Source organism: Mobula hypostoma, chromosome 15, assembly GCF_963921235.1.
Source record: "Mobula hypostoma chromosome 15, sMobHyp1.1, whole genome shotgun sequence".
Lineage (NCBI taxonomy): Eukaryota > Metazoa > Chordata > Chondrichthyes > Myliobatiformes > Myliobatidae > Mobula > Mobula hypostoma.
In genome coordinates, this window is record NC_086111.1 from 2,663,167 (window position 1) to 2,683,186 (window position 20,020).

At 42.6% G+C, this 20,020-nt stretch overlaps 1 protein-coding gene across 2 annotated transcripts in view; it reads right to left on the reverse strand.

Moving 5' to 3' along the window:
- Positions 1-20,020, reverse strand: part of LOC134356643 (inter-alpha-trypsin inhibitor heavy chain H3-like) — a 133,599-nt gene that overhangs the window by 77,468 nt on the left and 36,111 nt on the right. For both annotated transcript variants that reach the window (XM_063067616.1, XM_063067615.1), the window contains exons 11-16: positions 18,192-18,373; positions 13,136-13,321; positions 9,820-9,959; positions 8,585-8,742; positions 4,984-5,031; positions 3,706-3,747 (exon numbers count right to left, since the gene is read on the reverse strand). In XM_063067616.1, coding sequence (XP_062923686.1) covers positions 3,706-3,747; positions 4,984-5,031; positions 8,585-8,742; positions 9,820-9,959; positions 13,136-13,321; positions 18,192-18,373 — 756 coding nt within the window. The remainder of the gene's footprint in view (positions 1-3,705; positions 3,748-4,983; positions 5,032-8,584; positions 8,743-9,819; positions 9,960-13,135; positions 13,322-18,191; positions 18,374-20,020) is intronic.

A 20,020-nucleotide genomic window follows, 5' to 3' on the forward strand; every position in this document is an offset into this window, starting at 1 on the left:
ACTTCGGTTCTTTGCGGGAATGGGACCTGCTCTTGGTGTCTCACGACTGGTTGCTATTCGATATACCAAGGACGCAGCCTAGAAAACTAGCACGCCTTCAGGGTTCTGGGTTTTCGTGGCTCTGGAGGCGGGCAGACTCGAGGTTGGTGCCTCCCTCAGGAAACTGGTGTGTTGTGGGAGTACATGGAAGATCGAAAGCAGCTGACTGCTGGCTGCGTTCTCCGAGACCCGAGTTCTTTGGGTACAGAGCTTGGAAAAAGCAATGCAACAGACTTCTAACATCGTAAATCAGCGAGTTGTTTGTTATGTCTCCCCTCTCACTGTGAAACAGGGACACCCCTTTCTCCCTTATTAGGGAGAGAGAGAGAGCCTGTGGTGTGTCAAATTATTAGGGAGAGAGAGAGAGCCTGTGGTATGTCAAACTACAGGATGAACGAGTAGTCTTTGGGGTACTGCAAGTCTGTGTCTTTATTGATGCTTTGCCGCACGTTTGAGTGCTCAGTGGGGGAAAGGAAGCAACCCAAGTTTGTCCAATGTCTCCTTACAGCCTACACCATCTAATCCAAGCAGCACCTTGGCAAACTACTTCTGTAACCTTTTGGAAGCTTCAGCGTCCTTTCTTTAACTGAGCAATCAGAAACGCACACAATTTTACAGGTGTGCTTAAACAAAGTTTTATACAGCTGCAACTGGACTTTCTTACTGTTATATTCAGTTTCCCAATTAACGAAGTGAAGCATGCCGTCTGCCTCCTTTAACACCCAATATGCTTGTGTGACCACTGTCAGGGAGTTATGGACAAGGATCGAGAGACTACTCTGTATATCAGTGCGGTTACCAGAAGTGTCTCGCTATTATGATGTATTTCATCCTTACATTTGACTTCCCAAAGTGCAATACCTCACTCTTTCCCAGATTAAACTCCATCTGTCATTTCTCTGCCCATACAACACTGTAAGGGGTAGGAGCAGAATTAGGCCATTTAGCCCATCAAGTCTGCTTCACCATTCAATCTTGGTTGATATATCATCCCTCTCAACCCCATTCTCCTGCCTTCTCTGTAATCTTTGACACCCTTAGTAATCAAGAACTTAACAACCTTCGCTTTAAATTTACTCAATGATTTGGCCTCCTTGGCCATCTGTGGTAAAGAATTCCATAGATTCACCATCCCCAAGCTAAAGAAATTTCTCCTAATCTCTGTTCTAAAGAGACGTCCTTCTATCCTGAGGTTGTGCTATCTTGCTGTAGCCTCTGATAATCTTAAACATTTGTATAAGGTCCTTTGACATTCTCCTTTGTTGAAAGGAATAAAGAAATAACCTGAATAACCTCTCCCTGTAACTTAGGCCCTCTAGGTATGGCAACATCCTTGTAAATCTTTTCTGCACTCTTTCCAGTTTAACCACATCTTTCCTATAACAGGGTGACCAAAACTGCAAACACACATTGTGGCCTCACCAACAATTGATACAACGGCAACATAGTGATCTGGTTGATGAAACACCATTTTTTTAACCGCCTTGTCTAACAATGATGTCACTTCCAATGAACAACGTACTTGTACTACAGACACAAAATGCTGAAGGAACTCAGCAGGTCAGGCAGCGTCTATGGAGAGAAATAACTCCCATCCACCGCTTGTTTCTACTTCCTACCCAAGATCTTGACTGTCCAGGGAAGTCCATTGTCTCTGCCTGCTCCTGACTGACTGCACACCACGACTCCATTCTCTCCTCCTTGGTTTAGTCACTTCCCGCCTACGTCTGAGACACTTCACATACTCTTGATCTCCTCACTAACTTTCAGTTCCCTGGCCCTGGCTGCCTCATTTTCATCATGGATGTCCAGTCCCTATACACACCTGTTCCCCATCAAGAAGGCCTTAAAGCTTTCCACTTTTTTCTCAACAAAATACCTAACCAATTCCCCTCCACCACCACCCTCCTCCATCTGGCAGAACTGGACCTCACTCCGAATAAATTCTTCTTTGGTTCCTCCCACTTCTCCAGACCCAAGGGGTAGCCATGGTCACCTGTATGGGCCTCAGCTATGCCTGCCTTTTCGCTGGCTATGTGGAACAGTTCATGCTCCAAGCCTTCCATGGTAATGCTCCCCAACTCTTCGAGCATTACATTGAAGACTGCATTGGTGCTGCTTCATGTACCCATGCTGAGCTCATCTCTCTTATCAACTTTGCCTCCAACTTGCACCCTGCCCCTAAATTCACATGGTCCATTTCTGATGCCTCCCCCTCCCTCTCTTTCTCAATCTCTCTGTCTCCATCTCTGGAGACAAACTATCCCTTGGCATCTTTTACAAACCTACCGATATCCATGGGTATCTTGACTATACATCTTTCCATCCTGTCTCCTATAAAAATGCTATTCCCTTTTCTCAGTTCCTTCACCACCACCACATCTGCTCCCAGGATGAGGCTTTCCACTCCAGGACATCAGCGCTGTCCTCTTTCTTCAAAAAATGTAGTTTTCCTTTCTCCACCATTGATGCTGTCCTCACTTGCATCTCCTCCATTTCCCAGACATCCACAGTCACCCCATCTTCCTGCCAAATTAACAAACCTAGAGTTCCTCTTGTCCTCATCTACCAGCCCATGAACCTCCTCATTCAACATATCATTCTCTGCAGCATCCGCTCAAACACATGGTGGATCCTACCACCAAACACATCTTTACCTCTCTCCACCCTACCCCCCCCACCCCTGCACAAGGATCATTCCCTCTGTGACTCCCTTATCCAATCATTCCTCCCCATTAATCTCTCTCCTGGCAAGCAACCAAAACACTACACCTGCCCATTTGCCTCCTCCCTCACCTCCATTCAGGGTCCCAAACAGTCCTTCCAGGTGTGGCAACACTTCACCTGCAAATCTGTTGGGGTCGTCTCACGTGAGCAGTGCTTGTAGTGCAGCCTCCTCTACACTGGTGAGACTCAGCAGAAGCTGGGGACCTCTTTGCCCACTCCATCCACCCAGTGGAATTTTCCATTGGCCAACCATTTTAATTCTTATCCTCATTCCCATTCTGACATGTTGGTTCATGGCCTCCTCTTTTGCCACAATGAGGCCATTCTCAGGGTGAAGGAGCAACACTTTATATTCCATCTGGGTAGCCTCTAACCTGATGGCATGAATATCATTTTCTCCTTCCAGCGATTTTTTCTCCTCCCCCATCCATCTTTTTTCATTCCCTCTTGTGGCCTCTTGCTACTTCTTCTCATGTGGCTATCACCTAGCCATGGTGCCCCGCCTTCTTCACCTTTCTCCCATGATCCACTCTCCTTTCCTATTAGATAACTTCTTCTCCAGCCCTTTATCTTTTCTCTTTTCCCACCCACCTGGCTTCAGCTATCATCTTCTAGCTAGTCCTCATCTCCCTCTCCCAATCTTTTTATTCTGGCAACTTCCCCTTTCCTTTCTAGTCCTGATGAGAGGTCTTGGCCTGAAACGTCAACAGTTTAATCATCTGCATAGAGGCTGTGTGACCTGCCAAGTTTTTCCAGCATTTCGTGTCTGTTGCTCTGGAAGAATTTCTAGTATCTGCAGAACCTCTTGTATTTATGAGTGGAACTAACAGTCAGATGGTAATATATTAAAGATGGTAATATATTAAAGATGTACTATTTTCACAAAATCAAGTAAAAATGATTGAGGATTTTAGTTTGGAGAAGATATAATTAACTTACTTGGTGGATGAACTATAGTTGAACTTCTAGCTTGGAATTTACCTGAAAAAACAAATAAAATTATTAGGCAACACACATAAAAGTTGCTGGTGAACGCAGCAGGCCAGGCAGCATCTCTAGGAAGCGGTGCAGTCGATGTTTCAGGCCGAGACCCTTCGTCAGGACTAACTGAAGGAAGAGTGAGTAAGGGATTTGAAAGTTGGAGGGGAAGGGGGAGATCCAAAATGATAGGAGAAGACAGGAGGGGGAGAGATGGAGCCAAGAGCTGGACAGGTGATAGGCAAAAGGGATACGAGAGGATCATGGGACAGGAGGTCCGGGAAGAAAGACAAGGAGGTGCGGGGGGGACCCAGAGGATGGGCAAGGGGTATATTCAGAGGGACAGAGGGAGAAAAAGGAGAGTGAGAGAAAGAATGTGTGCATAAAAATAAGTAACAGATGGGGTACGAGGGGGAGGTGGGGCATTAGCGGAAGTTAGAGAAGTCGATGTTCATGCCATCAGGTTGGAGGCTACCCAGATGGAATATAAGGTGTTGTTCCTCCAACCTGAGTGTGGCTTCATCTTTACAGAAGAGGAGGCCGTGGATAGACATGTCAGAATGGGACTGGGATGTGGAATTAAAATGTGTGGCCACTGAGAGATCCTGCTTTCTCTGGCGGACAGAGCGTAGGTGTTCAGCAAAGCGGTCTCCTATGTGTAAGTGCCATTTCCTTATTACTTTCAAGCTTACTTAGTTCTTGTTAAGTAACACTTTCCTTTGGTACAAGAGATTCTCCAGATGCTGGAAATCCAGAGCAATGCACACAAAGTGCTGGAGGAACACAGCAGGTCAGGCAGCATCTTTGGAGAAAACAATGTCCCTGATGAAGGCTCGTGGCCGAAAAACTCGACTCTTTATTTTCTTCGACAGATGTTGCCTAACCTGCTGAGTTCCTTCAGTATTTCATGTGTGCTGCTCAAGATTTCTAGCATCTACAGAATCTCTTGTGTCTATGTTCTTGTACTCTCAGGTCCCTCTGTTCTATTACACTCCTTAGTGTCCAAACATTCATAGTACAAGCTGTATGCTGGTTTGACATCCAAAATGGATCAACTCACATTTATCTGTACTGAAATCCGATTGTCTGTATTGACATCACCTTTCTTACATTTGACCTCTATCCTTATATAGACTCACTGGATATGCCCCATTATGTCCCCTGAGTCCATCTGAGATAACGTCCTTGATTTGTAGTCTCTGTTGAAGGTAAGATTAAAATTTGTTTCAAAAAACTTACTTGCTTTTCCTCTTCTGGTCATGAGTTGTCTTTCTGGCTGGATCACTTCTGAAAGGGAATGAAAATATATCAAATCAAAGTTAAATATCATTCAAACCATACATGGATACAGCTGGATGACACAGCGTTCCTCTGCGACCAAGGTGCAAAATATTCAAAATAGCAAGCGAACTTCAAAATAGCAAATAACAAATTCAACATAGTAAGCAAAGAAGCATATTCACTTGAAAAAAAAACATATAAAGTCGAAGACGCAGAGTGACAATGTCCAGCAATCAATGGTACAGTTTGTGTACAGTTCCCCAGCAGTGTGCAGATGCACAAAATTCATATCCTTTATATATGTGGCTATTTATATCATATTTCTGCATTTTGTGAGCAGCTTCTGCCCATAGAATATCAAGTAGCCTTGTGTCATCTTTGAAAGAACCATGTTAGTATGAACAAGTAGATATCACATTTTAAATGTAATTTAGAAATTCTCCATTAGATAACTGCCCCTTTTCCTCCTCACAGATCAATCATTGTTAATCCTATACAAGCCATGGATTGGCAATTGCTTGAATCCATGTCTTTTTTTTCAAATTTGACTAGATTCTTGGCCTCAACTAAATATCACAACTCTCTCTCATCCCTGCTGCGCCTGATAACCCTGTGATCTCGGCCTCAGAGACCAATGTTAGACTGTCTTTAAAGAGATTGAACATTTGTTAGGCAGAAAGTCCAGATGGGGTACCTGGTAAGGCTCTGAAAACCTGTGCCAACCAACTAGTGGGAATATTCAAGGACATTTTCAGCCTCTCACTGCCACGGGTGGAAGTTCTCATTTGCTTCAAAAAGGCAACAATTATACCAGTGCCTAAGAAGAATAATGCGAGCTGCCTTAATGACTATCACCCGGTAGCACTCACATCGACAATGATGAAACGCTTTGAGAGATTGATCATGACTAGACCAAACTCCTGCCTCAGCAAGGACCTGGACCCATTGCAATTTGCCTATCACCACAATAGGTCAACGGCAGATGCAATCTCAATGGTTCTCCACATGGCTTTAGACCACCTGGACAACACAAACACCTACGCCAGGATGCTGTTCATCGACTATAGTTCAGCATTTAATACCATTATTCCCACAATCCTGATTGAGAAGTTGCAGAACCTGGGCCTCTGTATCTCCCCCTGCAATTGGATCCTCAACTTCCTAACTGAAAGACCACAGTCTGTGTGAATTGGTGATAACATATCCTCCTCGCTGATGATCAACACTGGTGCACCTCAGGGGTGTGTGCTTAGCCCACTGCTCTACTCTCTATATACACATGACCGTGTGGCTAGGCATAGCTCAAATACCATCTATAAGTTTGCTGACGATACAACCATTGTTAGTCGAATCTCAGGTGGTGACGAGAGGGCGTACAGGAGTGAGATATACCAACTAGTGGAATGGTGCCACAGCAACAACCTGGCACTCAACGTCAGTAAGACGAAAGAGCTGGTTGTGGACTTCAGGAAGGGTAAGATGAAGGAACACATACCAATCCTCATAGAGGGATCAGAAGTGGAGAGAGTGAGCAGTTTCAAGTTCCTGGGTGTCAAGACCTCTGAGAATCTAACCTGGTCCCAACATATCAATGGAGGTATAAAGAAGGCAAGACAGCAGCTATACCTTATTAGGAGTTTGAAGAGATTTGGCATGTCAACACATACACTCAAAAACTTCTATGGTTGTACCATGGAGAGCATTCTGACAGGCTGCTTCACTGTCTGGTTTCGGGGGGTGCTGCTACACAGGACCGAAAGAAGCTGCAGGAGGTTGTAAATCTAATCAGTTCCATCTTGGGCACTAGCCTACAAAGTACCCAGGGCATCTTTAGGAAGCGGCGTATCAGAAAGGCACCACACATGAGGCTGCTTAACAAGATAAAATCCTATGGCGTTACAGGGAAGATACTGGCATGGATAGAGGAATGGCTGACAGGCAGGAGGCAGAGAGCAAGAATAAAGGGGGCCTTTTCTGGTTGACTGCCAGTAACTAGTGGTGTTCCTCTGGGGTCAGTATTGGGACCACTACTTTTCATATTGTTTGTCGGTTATTTAGATCGTGAAATTCATGGCTTTGTGACAAAGTCTGCAGATGTTATGAGGACGGGAGGAGGGGTAGGTAGCGGTGTCTCAGAAAGGCAGTGTCCATTATTAAGGACTTTCAGCACCCAGGGCATGTCCTTTTCTCACTGTTACCATCAAGTAGGGGATACAGAAGCCTGAAGGCACACACTCAGTGATTCAGGAACAGCTTCTTCCCCTCTGCCATCCGATTCCTAAATGGACATTGAAGCTTTGGACACTACCTCACTTTTTTTTAATATACAGTATTTCTGTTTTTGCACATTTGTTTTAATCTAATCAATATACATCATTGATTTACTTGTTTGTTTATCATTATTGTTTTATTTTATTTATTACTGTATTATTTTTTTCTCCCTGCTAGATTATGTATTGCATTGAACTGCTGCTAAGTTAACAAATTTCACGTCACATGCCTGACCTGATTCTGATTGTGAAAAACTGTATATTCCAATTGAACCATACAAACCATCAAGCTAATTTGTGCCAACTGATTTCTCAGTCCAGCTGCTCCTCTATCTGCAGATTCAGCAGTGGTGAAGAGTATGCTTTTCATACAAGCCCTGATAGACTTGCATGAAGAAATATGGAAAGAGATTTGAACAGGACATAAATGCTTGCATGGACTGTTTGGACCGCATAGTTTGTTTTTGTACTGTAATCAAATGTGACTTTATTGAGCAGAAACTGCAAAATTAAATTTCCCACTCTCTCTGGAAAATTAAACTGGGTATATGTGGAAACTACTGTGAAAATCTACACCCAAATAAAAAGGGGTGCCTCAGTAGTGTAGCAGTTCAACACTATTACAGCTTGGGGTGTCGGAGTTTGGAGTTCAATTCCAGTGTCCACTGAAACAAAATTTGGTATGTTCTTCCCATGAGCATGTAGGTTTCCTTCAGGGCCTCCAGTTTCCTCTCAGAGTCCAAAGATGTACTTGTTCATAGGATAATTGGTCATTGTGATTGTCCCGTGATTAGGCTAGGGTTAAATAGGTGGGCTGCTGGGGGGCACAGCTCGTTGGGCCAGTACGGCCTGGTCCACACTGTATCTCCAAACAAATTGATAAATAATACAAATGAAATAGACTTGTCTTTATCTCACTCTGTACCTACAATCCTAGAGACATTCATTACAATTCCATGAAGGTTGCTTGGGTGACTGTTCTGTTACATGACATTACACCCCTTACACTTGCACTCCTCTCAGGTACAAATTTTGCCATAGATGGTAATATGAAATGTCTTCAATTGAAAATGTCTTTAAATGTCAAGTTTTGAATTTCTTGAACTTTATTTCATTGGGGGTGGGGTGGGAAGGGTAAAATTGGATGGATATGGAAATCTTTAAAAAGTAGTTATTTGACAATTGACTGATCAATTAAATCTATGTGTCAACACAAAATGTAACATTTTAAAATAATATAACCAGGGAAAGATTAATTGCAGATGAAGGTAGCTTTATTCAAATCTTACCACTATCTGATGGTTTGTCAACCACAAGTGTTTCATTCCCTGAATCCTCCGGTTTTGTGACAAGCATTGATGTTAGTGGTGTAACAAAACTGTACTTCAGTGAAAGTTCCAGGATTCTCTCTGTTAGCTTCTTTGATTTGCCTTTACTTGAAGAAATCCTGAACACAATTGGTAGAAATTAATTTGGCAACACGTACAATGCAATAAATACATTTACTACCATTTCTGAAACCACTTTTGATAATTGATTTTTTTTTGTCTTTCAAGAATCAAACAACAAAATTATGATGATCATGAGCCAGTTTGCATAGTGACTGAGACTGTTAAGATAGAGATAATGAAGCATTCACAACCAAAATATTAATTTGTCCTTTAAATACAATTGAACATTGTTCTTATTTATTATTTTCCCCTCCTCTCCTGTTCCCTACTCTGGCCTCTTACCTCTTCTCCTCATCTGCCTATTACCTCTCCCTGGTGCCCCTCCTTCCATTTCACCCATGATCCACTCTCCTCTCCTGTCAGATTCCTTCTTCTTCAGCCTTTTACTTTTCCAACCCGCTTGGCTTCACCTGTCACCATCTAGTTTGTCCTCTTTCCACTTCCCCCACAACTTTATTCCGGTATGTTCCCCCTTCCTCTGCAGTCCTAATGAAAGGTGTTGGCCTGAAACGTTGACTGTTTATTCCTTTTCATAGATGCTGCCTGACCTGCTGAGTTCCTCCAACATTTTGTATGTATTACTCTGTATTTTCAGCACCTGCATGATCTCTTGTGTTTGTATTAGCTGAACATTGTGTGCGTTTTATTTTAGAATACAGTTCCTCAGCTAACATGTTGCCAACTTTCAATTAAGGTTGTTTATTGAGAGATACGCAAACACGAGGAATTCTGCAGATGCTGGAAATTCAAGCAACACACATCAAAGTTGCTGGTGAATGCAGCAGACCAGACAGCATCTCTAGGAAGAGGTACAGTCGACGTTTCGGGCCGAGACCCTTCGTCAGGACTAACTGAAAGAAGAGCTAGTAAGAGACCCCTCCCACTTTCAAACCTCTTACTAGCTCTTCTTTCAGTTAGTCCTGACGAAGGGTCTCGGCCTGAAACGTCAACTGTACCTCTTCCTAGAGATGCTGCCTGGCCTGCTGTGTTCACCAGCAACTTTGATGTGTGTTATTGAGAGATAAAATGTTTTTGGCTTTGTGTTCTCAGATAAAAAAAACTTGTTATTTTACCGCTGGTCTAGGAGTTGCTGTATGGTCAGGTAAGCCCATAGACGCTCAGTAAAGTCACCAAAAATGTATTGCTGTTGTTGAATAATATTCTCAGCCTCCGAGATATTCACGCCAGCTTTTAAAGTCAGTTTTTCATTGCCCTGATGGAAAAATAAGGAGTTGGCTATAGCTTGTAATCAAATATTGAGAAAATAAATTACCATTAGACCATAAGACACAGGAGCAGAATTAGGCCATCTGACCCATCGAGTCTTCTCCGCCATTCAATCATGGCTGATCCTTCTTTTATCTCCTCCTCAACCCCACTTCCTGGCCTTCTCTCTGTAACCTTTGTTGCCATGACCAATCAAGAACCTATCAATATCTGCCTTAAATACACCTAAAGACCTGGCCTCCACAGCTGCATGTGGCAACAAATTCCACAAATTCACCACCCTTTGGCTAAAGAAATTTTTCCACATCTTTTTTAAAAAGGAGCCCCTCTATCCTGAGGCTGTGCCCTCTTGTCCTAGACTCTCCCAACATGGGAAACATCCTTTCCACATCTACTCTGTCTAGACCTTTCAACATTCGAAAGGTTCCAATGAGATCCCCCCTCATCCTTCTGAATTCCAGCGAATACAAACCCAGAGCCATCAAATGTTCCTCGTATGATAACCCTTTCATTCCTTTGTTCCATTACGCACAGAATTACACTTTGTTCCATTACATACTCTCAATATTTGCAACTAACTACATCTTTAGCAGAAAAGTTAAACTGCAGTATTTTCTGTCAGTACGTCTGCCTAAGGTAATTTTGAAGATCAGCTCTTATCTTCTGTCTAGCTACATTGCAGCTGAAGTCTCAGTAATATAATCCAGCCTTTCCCTTTAGTGTCAGAATTACCATCAACTCTACTTTTCCCTTGTCACAGATTGCCTGCTGTGTTGTTGAGAACTTCTGGCAATGCTCTGTACATCAGACTTCCAGAAGCTGCTGCATTCTGCATCTCACAATTCCAGCATTATTTTCTGGGTTTGGCTTTTCCCTCTTTTCTGTCATCTCTCGCCTCTTTCTGTTCACACTCCTCCAGGTCAGGTTAGCTATGAATGACAAACATTCACAGCTTTTTCTTTGAGACTGTCAACAGTATTTGTGCCATCTGGATCATTTCAGCCTTCCCCTTTGTCCTCACCACCACCTGCTCCTCTAATCCTTCCCGTCTCACCCACCACTGCTCCTCTGCAACTTAAAATATGCTTGCTTTTTCATATTTCCAGTTTAGAAGACAACAGATCTGAAATGTTCAGTTCTATTCTTTGTCCCACAGACACTGCCTGCCCTGCTGACCAATCTCTCTGTTTTGTTTCACTGTTTACCACTTCTCTCGATGTCAATGTTATTTCTAACCTGCTGGATTGGATCTTCTTTGCATGCTTTTTGAGCAAGGTAGCAGAGGGCCTTTAATAGAAAGGTACCAAGATTGAGAGGTTTCAGTTACACAGAGCCCAGAGAAACAAGAGCTGTCCTCTTTACAACAGGGAATATTAAGGAAATGTGATTACGTTTTTCAAAATGTTGGAAGAGTTTGACACAATAAGTGAAGAGAAATCCTTTCCCATATCAAATTGCTTATATAACGCAATAGGCAAAAAAAAAAAATTGGGAAAATGTTTACAGTTTCAAGATTTGAAAACATGGTAGAATCAGATACAATTAAAACTCAAAAGGTAATTGCCAAAAGTGTTGAGAACTGTTGCCTTTTTGAGCTCTCGGGAAAGAAGAGCTAATGGAGGGATTCTTTCCAAAAGCTAGCAGCAGTTTCCTCTACATTGGCGAAACCCATAGCAAATTGGGGTACTGCTTTGTTGAGCACTACCACTCCATCCACCAAAAACAGAATTTCCTGCTGGCAAACCACTTCAATTCCTATTCCCATTCCCATTCCAACATGTCAGTCCATGGCCTCTTCTTTTGTCATGATAAGGCAACTCTCAGGCTGGAGGAGCAACACCTCATATTCCGTCCGTGTAGCCTCCAACCTGATTGCATGACATTAATTTCACCTTCTGGTAAAATTGTTTTTTCCTTCCCCTTCCTTCTTCTCCCATTCCCCACTCTGGCCTCTTACCTCTTCTCATCTGCCTGTCATCTCCCCTGGTGCCTCACGTTCTTCCCTTTCCTCCACTCTCCTGTCCTATCAGATTCCTTCCTTTCTAGCCCTTTACCTTTCCCACCCACCTGGCTTCACCTATCATCATCTGGCTAGCCTCTTTCCCCTCCCCCCCACCTTTTTTTTCTGGCATCTTCCCCCTTCCTTTCCAGTCCTGATGAAGGGCTTCGGCCTGAAAGGTCGGCTGTTTATTTATTTCCATGGATGCTGCCTGACCTGCTGATTTCCCCAGCGTTTTAGGTGTGTTGCACCAGCACCACATATCGGTTGGTAGTTTAATGTGTTCCAGTATTCCATGATGCTAGGAGATTTTGGTTAGGATGGTAGTAAGGACATGGAATGCCAATGGAAAATGGCAGTAGTAGAACCCATTATGGTACCAATTGAAAGAGATTATGGATAAGGAGATAATAAGAGTGGAGCAGCATCATTGGGAAGCTACTGCAGGAACACTGGAAGAATAGAACATGGGACAACCTGAGCAGGAGTAGGCCTGCCTCACCTTATAAGACAATCCTAGTTGGTCTATACCAGCCTCTTCTACGGTATTTTTTTCAGTACCTCTCCGTTCACTGATTTATCAACTACTTATCCACCTCCACTTTGAGCATTTCTAATGATCTGGCCTCCACCACACTGGGTGGAATAGTCCAGTGCTTTGCCACCTACTGTGAGAAGAAATTTCTACCTAGCTCAGTTTTAAATGACCGACCCCTTATCCTGTATTTCTGTCCTCCTGTTTGAGGCACTCCCGTCAGAGAAGACATCTCAGTATCCACCCTGTCTAGCTCCACTGGGGTCTTATATGCTTGAATAAGCTTACTCCTCATTGTTCTAAACTCCAAAGAAGGCAGGCCCAGTATCTCTTGGTAGGACAAACTTCTCATTCCAGGAGTTAGCCTCCTTTGTACTGCCCCCAATGTTGTTTTTTTAAGGACCAAACCTGAACTCAGTGTTCCAGATGAGGCCCCACAAACATCCGTAAAATTGTAACACAACATCCTTATTTTTAAATTCCAACCATTTACAATAAGGCCAAAGTACCTTTTGCCTTCTTAACTACTGCTGGATCAAAAGGCTAATTATCCACTTACTGCACCATATTGAAGGAGTCATCCAGGATATCAGTAAAGAAATTGGAACAATTGATGATAAGTACTTACGGTCTGAGCCACAATGTCTGTTGTGAGTGTTTCCAGGGAACTGTCTGAAATCCTGCCACACACAACAATTTCAGACCCATTGTAATACTGTCTGAAACTAGTTTGAGTTAATTCTGAAATAGCATTCCCTGGGTATTGCAATTCAATATCCAGAAGTAAGGGGTTTGCCACTTCATCATAAAAACCCTGTGAAGAAGAAATATTTAAATAGTTTAGCATATTCCTTCAATAATCCAAGTATCAACAAGTCTATAACTCACAAATTCCAGTTGAGCCAAAGAGGTAAAATTGTACTTGTAAAACCACTTATTTCTGATATTGAGGATGTACAACATTTTCCTACATAATTTAAGCTGCCAAGCTCACTTACAGTAGTCCTGAGGCTTTGAGGCTGACGATTAAATGAAAGACCACGAAGCAGCTGTTAACCATTTATTTGGAAGATTTGAAAGAGGGGACTGACTGTAGCATAGCAAAATTTGCTGATGACACTCAGCTGAGTGGAAAAGCAAATTGTACAGAGGACGTGGAGAGTCTGCAGAGGGATGTTGATAGATTAAGTGAGTGGGCCAAGGTCTGGCAGATGGAATACAACTTTGGTAAATGCGAGATCATCCACTTTGGAAGGAATAATAGAAGAGCAGATTATTATTTAAATGGTGAAATATTACAGCTTGAGGAAGGATATTCTGGCTTTGGAGGCAGTGCCGAGAAGGTTCACTAGGTTAATTCCAGAGATGAAGGGGTTAACCTATGAGGAGAGATTGAGTCGTCTGGGACTATACTCTCTGAAATTCAGAAGAATGAGAGGGGATCTTGTAGAAACATACAAAATTTTGAAAGGGGTAGATAAGATAGAAGTAGGAAAGTTGTTTCCATTGGTAGGTGAGACTAGAACTAGGGGGCATTGCATCAAGATTCAGGGAAGAAGATTTAGGATGGAGATGAGGAGAAACTGTTTTTCCCAGAGAGTGGTGAATCTGTGGAATTCTCTGCCCAGGGAAGCATTTGAGGCTTCTTCACTAAATATATTTAAGATACAGTTTGACATATTTTTACATAGTAGGGGAATTAAGGGTTATGGGGAAAAGGCAGGTAGATGGAGCTGAGTTTACGGACAGATCAGCCATGATCTTATTGAATGGCGGGGCAGGCTCGATGGGCCGGATGGCCTACTCCTGCTTCTATTTCTTACGTTCTTATAATGTGTTTGGATTTCCCACAAGGTAAGATGATACATATTGGATTGTTCACAAGGGATAAATGAGTTCAGGTATTGAGGGACAATACATTAGGGTGCCATGGGAGCAAAGCAATTAGCATGAAGCTATTACAGCTCGGGGCATCGGAGTTCAATTCCAATATCAACTGCAATGAGGCTGTACGTCCTCCCTGTGGGACCTGTGGGTTTCCTCCGGATGATCCCATTTTCTCCCATAGTCCAAAGACGTAACAGTTAATTGGTCATTGTAAATTGTCCTGTGATTAGGCCAAGGTAAACTTGGTAGTATGGCTCCAAGAGGCCAAAGGCCTGTTCTGTGCTTTAGCTCAATAAATCAATAAATAAAAATAAACAGGGATGAAAGATCAGCTGACTAAGAGAAACCAGAGAGCTAGGATGAATTGGCTATTCTCAGCTTGGTAAGTTATAAGCAGAAAGGTGCTGCCTGGAGAGTGATGAGGCATCAGCTATTTACAAACTATATTAATGGGCGATCTGAAAATCTAACTAGTGGATTATTTGCTAACAATGATTTGTAACGAAGCCGGTTGTGAAGAGCACCTAAACATTCTGCAAATGGACACTAATAGGTGAGCTGAATAGACATTAATGAGTTAGGTGAATGGGCATTAATGGGTTAGGTGAATGGGCATTGATGGGTTGGGTGAATGGGCACTGATGGGTTGGGTGAATTGGCATTAATGGGTTAGGTGAATGGGCATTGATGGGTTGGGTGAATGGGCAGTGATGGGTTGGGTGAATGGGCACTGATGAGTTAGGTGAATGGGCATTGATGGGTTGGGTGAATGGGCACTGATGGGTTGGGTGAATGGGCAGTGATGGGTTGAGTGAATGGGCGCTGATGAGTTAGGTGAATGGGCATTGATGGGTTGGGTGAATGGGCATTGATGGGTTGGGTGAATGGGCAGTGATGGGTTGGGTGAATGGGCACTGATGAGTTAGGTGAATGGGCACTGATGAGTTAGGTGAATGGGCATTGATGGGTTGGGTGAATGGGCGCTGATGAGTTAGGTGAATGGGCATTGATGGGTTGGGTGAATGGGCATTGATGGGTTGGGTGAATGGGCAGTGATGGGTTGGGTGAATGGGCACTGATGAGTTAGGTGAATGGGCACTGATGAGTTAGGTGAATGGGCATTGATGGGTTGGGTGAATGGGCGCTGATGAGTTAGGTGAATGGACATTGATGGCTTAGATGAATGAGCACTGAGGGGTTAGGTGAATGGACATTGATGGCTTAGATGAATGAGCACTGAGGGGTTAGGTGAATAGATACTGGGGTTGGGTGAACGAGCACTGATGGGTTAGTTGAATGGGCACTGATGGGTTACATGAATGGGCATTGATGGGTTAGGTGAATGTATACCAGTGGGTTAAGTGAATGTGTACCAATGGGTTAGGGGAATGGGCATTGATGGGTTAGGTGAATGGGCATAGATGGCTTAGGTGAATGGAGGCTGGGGTTGGGTGAATGAGCACTGATGGGTTACATGAATGGGCATTGATGGATTAAGTGAATGTGTACCAATGGGTTAGGTGAATGGGCATTCTTGCATTCAGTGAATTGAGGCGCTGATGGGTTCAGTGAATGGATACTGATGGGTTGGGTTAATGGGCAGAAACCTTGCAAAAGAAGTGTAATGTTGAGAGCCTGCTTGCAAAAGCAGCATGGAACTAGGAAACATAAAGGAATGAAAATTAAAAGTTTTGCTGCAGAGCAACTTTTAGACCTCAGCAATAGAAATTTTTATAGTTCTGCATACTCTCTTTCAGAAAGGTACAATTAAACAGTGATAATCTGGCATCTCTGTGCTCGGAAATCCTGACGGGCAAGCCGCTGGCTCATTTGTTACTCTAAAATGTTATCAGGGATCAATAGTACAAGCCAGAGTAACACACACAAAATGCTGGAGGAACTCAACAGGTTCGGTAGCATCTATGGAAAGGAAAGGAGTTGATGTTTTGGACTTGATGAAATGTCTTGGTTTGAAAGGCTGGCTCTTTATTCCTTTCCTGATCTCATGAGCTCCTCCAGCATTTTGTGTGTGCTGCTCTGGATTTCCAGCATCTGCAGAATCTCTTGTGTTTAAGAGTACAAGCAGGGTGTGCAGTCAGACAGGGGGTTTGAACTGAAGCCAGAGTTTGGAACAGCAAATGTAAGGAATTGAGTAGTTTTCTGATGGGAACCAGGGTCAGAATGCTCAAGTTAAAGTCACCAGATTCACTGGGCATTTTATGGCTGTGTAACAAAATAAGATGAGATAAAAGTCGGTGTGAGTATTCATAGAAGTTGCATCCAATAATGTGGAAAATTTCTGGATTATTGCAATTTCACTGTCCTTGTACTGGAAGCAGTTTGGATATGGTTCATTAGATTGATTCTTTGGATAAAGACTGCTTTTAATAGAAAAGGTTGAGCAGGTTGGGTTAGTTCATATGGGACATGGGGAAATAAAATCTAATCAGACTGAAACATGTATTATCTGAAGGAGACTTGGTAAGTTGATGCTGATATGATATTTTCCGTGGGTGTGGGTATAGGAATGGGGGGAATGGACTTGGGGTGGAATCTGTAGCTGGGGAAATATTTTGAATAAGAGATCATTTACTCCTTCATTTGAGATGGAGATAAAGAGAAATTTCTTCCCTCAGTGGAGTATGGACTTTTGGAAATTCTGTATTCAGATGGACAGACTTTCGATCTAAAGGCAAGTCAAGAGTTATGAGACAGTAAAGTGGAGCTAAGGCAAATGCTGGATCAGCAGTATTGACGAGAAGAGCAAGTTTAAGAGGTCGCAAGGCCTTGTTCCGCTTCAACAGCAGTTACATATGTAGGTTCTTGTCTGCCACATGATGAAACAGAACATAGAAGAGTGGTGGAGGCCAAGTCAATGCGTATCTTTAAAGCAGAGATTGATAGTCAGGGTTTCAAAGCTTACAGGAAGGAAGCTGGAGAATGGGGTTTGGGGGATAATAAGTCAGCGCTGATAGAATGGCTGATAGATGGGCTGAATGGCCTAATTCTGCACCGATGTCTTACGGTCCTGTGAGTTTACATTTCCGGGATACAGTAACGCAACAAAATAAATCTGAAGATTCTTACAAGATCGTTATCATCCATTATATGGAAATTACTTCATGGTTATTTGGATTATATCAACATGCTACAAGAGTTAAAACACTTACAATGATTATATTAGATTGGCGGCCAAAGTGTGGCGACAGTTATGGGCTGCCCAGCACAATCTTCTTTGATTTGATTTGATGCAAATCACACATTTCATATAAGTTTTGATGTACAGTACATGTGACAAATAAAGTTAATCTCTAATCTTTACTTTTAAGTTACAAAACATGAGTCACCAGCTACTCTACTGCATATTTCCTCTAAACAAATAAAATGCCCATTCTCTTACCCTCTCCTGCTAACCCTTGATGTCCCTACTAATCAAGGAACTACCAACCAACACTTTAAATATACTGAATGGCTTGGTTTCCACAGCCATCTATGGCAATGGATTCCACAGCTTCACCACTTTCTGGCTAAAGAAATTCCTCCTCATCTCTGTTCGAAAGGGATGTCCCTCTGTTATGAAGCTGTGCCCTCTAATCCTAGACTACTCCCCCCCAACCACAGAAAGCATTCTCTCCGCACCACAAGCGTGCTGAAATTGCAGTGGAAATCTTGTCCATGAACATTAATGCATTTTCCACTGAACTTATGGTGAAGTCATTGCATAATTGTATGAGCCAGTTTGAAGATGTTCTGGACAAAAGCAAGCAGGATAACACTTTATCCAGTATTCATCTCACCTGGAGCTGTAAGGTAGCATCTGAATCCTCATAAATCCGCCGTGCTATTCCATTATTACCCAGAGCCAATTTCTCCAGAAAGCTGAATTTAACATCATAACCAAAGCCAAGTGCATACACATTGTACCTCCCTTTTACAACATTTTTAACATTTTTCTGGATTCTTGTGGGATTTGATTCCCCTGCAATACAATGAATAAAAATTAGTCATTGTGGAATCCAAGCACAGTCCTAGAAATTCATCCGTGCTAATTTTCTAACATATCCATAGTTGTCTGCCAAATGGCTTTTTTTGAAAAACTTCAAAAAGATCCTGAGGCAAGTTTACTGAAAGTGGGATGAATTTGACTTCGATTCTCTCTGCTGTTCAGGTACTTTTAATTGGTCATTGTAAATTGTCTTGTGATTATATTCTCTCTCAACCTCATTCTAGTGTCGCATTGTGATTAAATCAGGGGCTGCTGGGCTCGAAGGGCTGATTCTGTGCTGTACAACCTCTAAATAAATTTTATCTACCTTGACAAACATGAAGCAGCAAAACAATCTCTTTTTTACAAAACTATAGAAGTTTATTTACAACACATATACACAAAGGCACAGACAATCAATATTTACAAGACAGTAAGTATACTCAAATTAAGAAATGGTTACTACTGTCTATAAAACAGTCTATATCACGGGGGGTGGGGGGCGGTGGGACCACCACTCCTGGAATTTCCCCAGAGCAAAACAATCTTTAAACAGAGTAGCCAACTGGGATGATAGTTAGCCTTAGCTTTTCCTAAGGGCATTCCACTGATTTCCCTTAAAATGTCATGGTCAGAAATTGATAGAAGCAATCCAGCAGAGATGGTTCCATGATTAGCAAGGGTGTCAAATATTGTGGGATGAAGGCGGAATCGGAATCAGGTTAATTATCACTGACATATATTGTGAAATGAGTTGTTTTGGAGCAGCAGAGAAGCGCAATACATAAAAAGTACTGTAAGTTACAATAAGATATATAAAAGAAACAAATAAATATTGTAAGTAATGCTACTCTTTTGCACTTCTGGTCAGATGCTGATTGCATTTCATTGGCTTTGTATCTGCACACGGCACAATGACAATAAAGTTGAATCTAATCTAATCTAATCTAATCGAAATATTGTAAAAAGAGAGCAAATTAATGAGGTGTGTTCATGGGTTCATGGGCTGATGAGAAATCTGATGGCAGAAGGGAAGAAGTTCTTGAAATGTTGAGTATGTGTCTTTAGGCTCCTGTACCTCATCTGTGATAGTAGTTCTGAGAAGACTGCATGGTGGGGGCTGTTGCCTTTTGAAGATGTCCTCTGGTGGAGATGGCTGGTGTCCGTGGTGGAGATGACTGAGATTACAACCCTCTGCTGCTTTTTTCCTGATCCTGTGCATTGGTCCCTCAATACCAGATGCTCTCTATGGTACTTATGTCGAAATTTGCTAGAGTCTTTGGTGACATACCAAATCTCCTCAAACTTCCAATGAAATAAAGCCACTGGCGTGCTTTCTTCAAACAAGAATTGCATCAATATATCAAGGATAGATATTCAGAGATGATGACACCCGAGAACTTGAAATTATTCAGCCTTTCCACTGGCAACCCCTCAATGAGGGTTGGCATGTGTTCCCCTGACTTTCTCGATCTTAAGTCCACAACCAGTTCCTTGCTCTTTCTGATGTTGAGGCAAATATGTTGTTGTGGCACCAGAATGAGGTGGAGAGAGAATAGAAATCAGCCATGATCAAATGATGGAGCAGCCCTGAAGGGCTGAATGGCCTAATTCTGCTCCTCTGTCTTATTTCTCAAAATA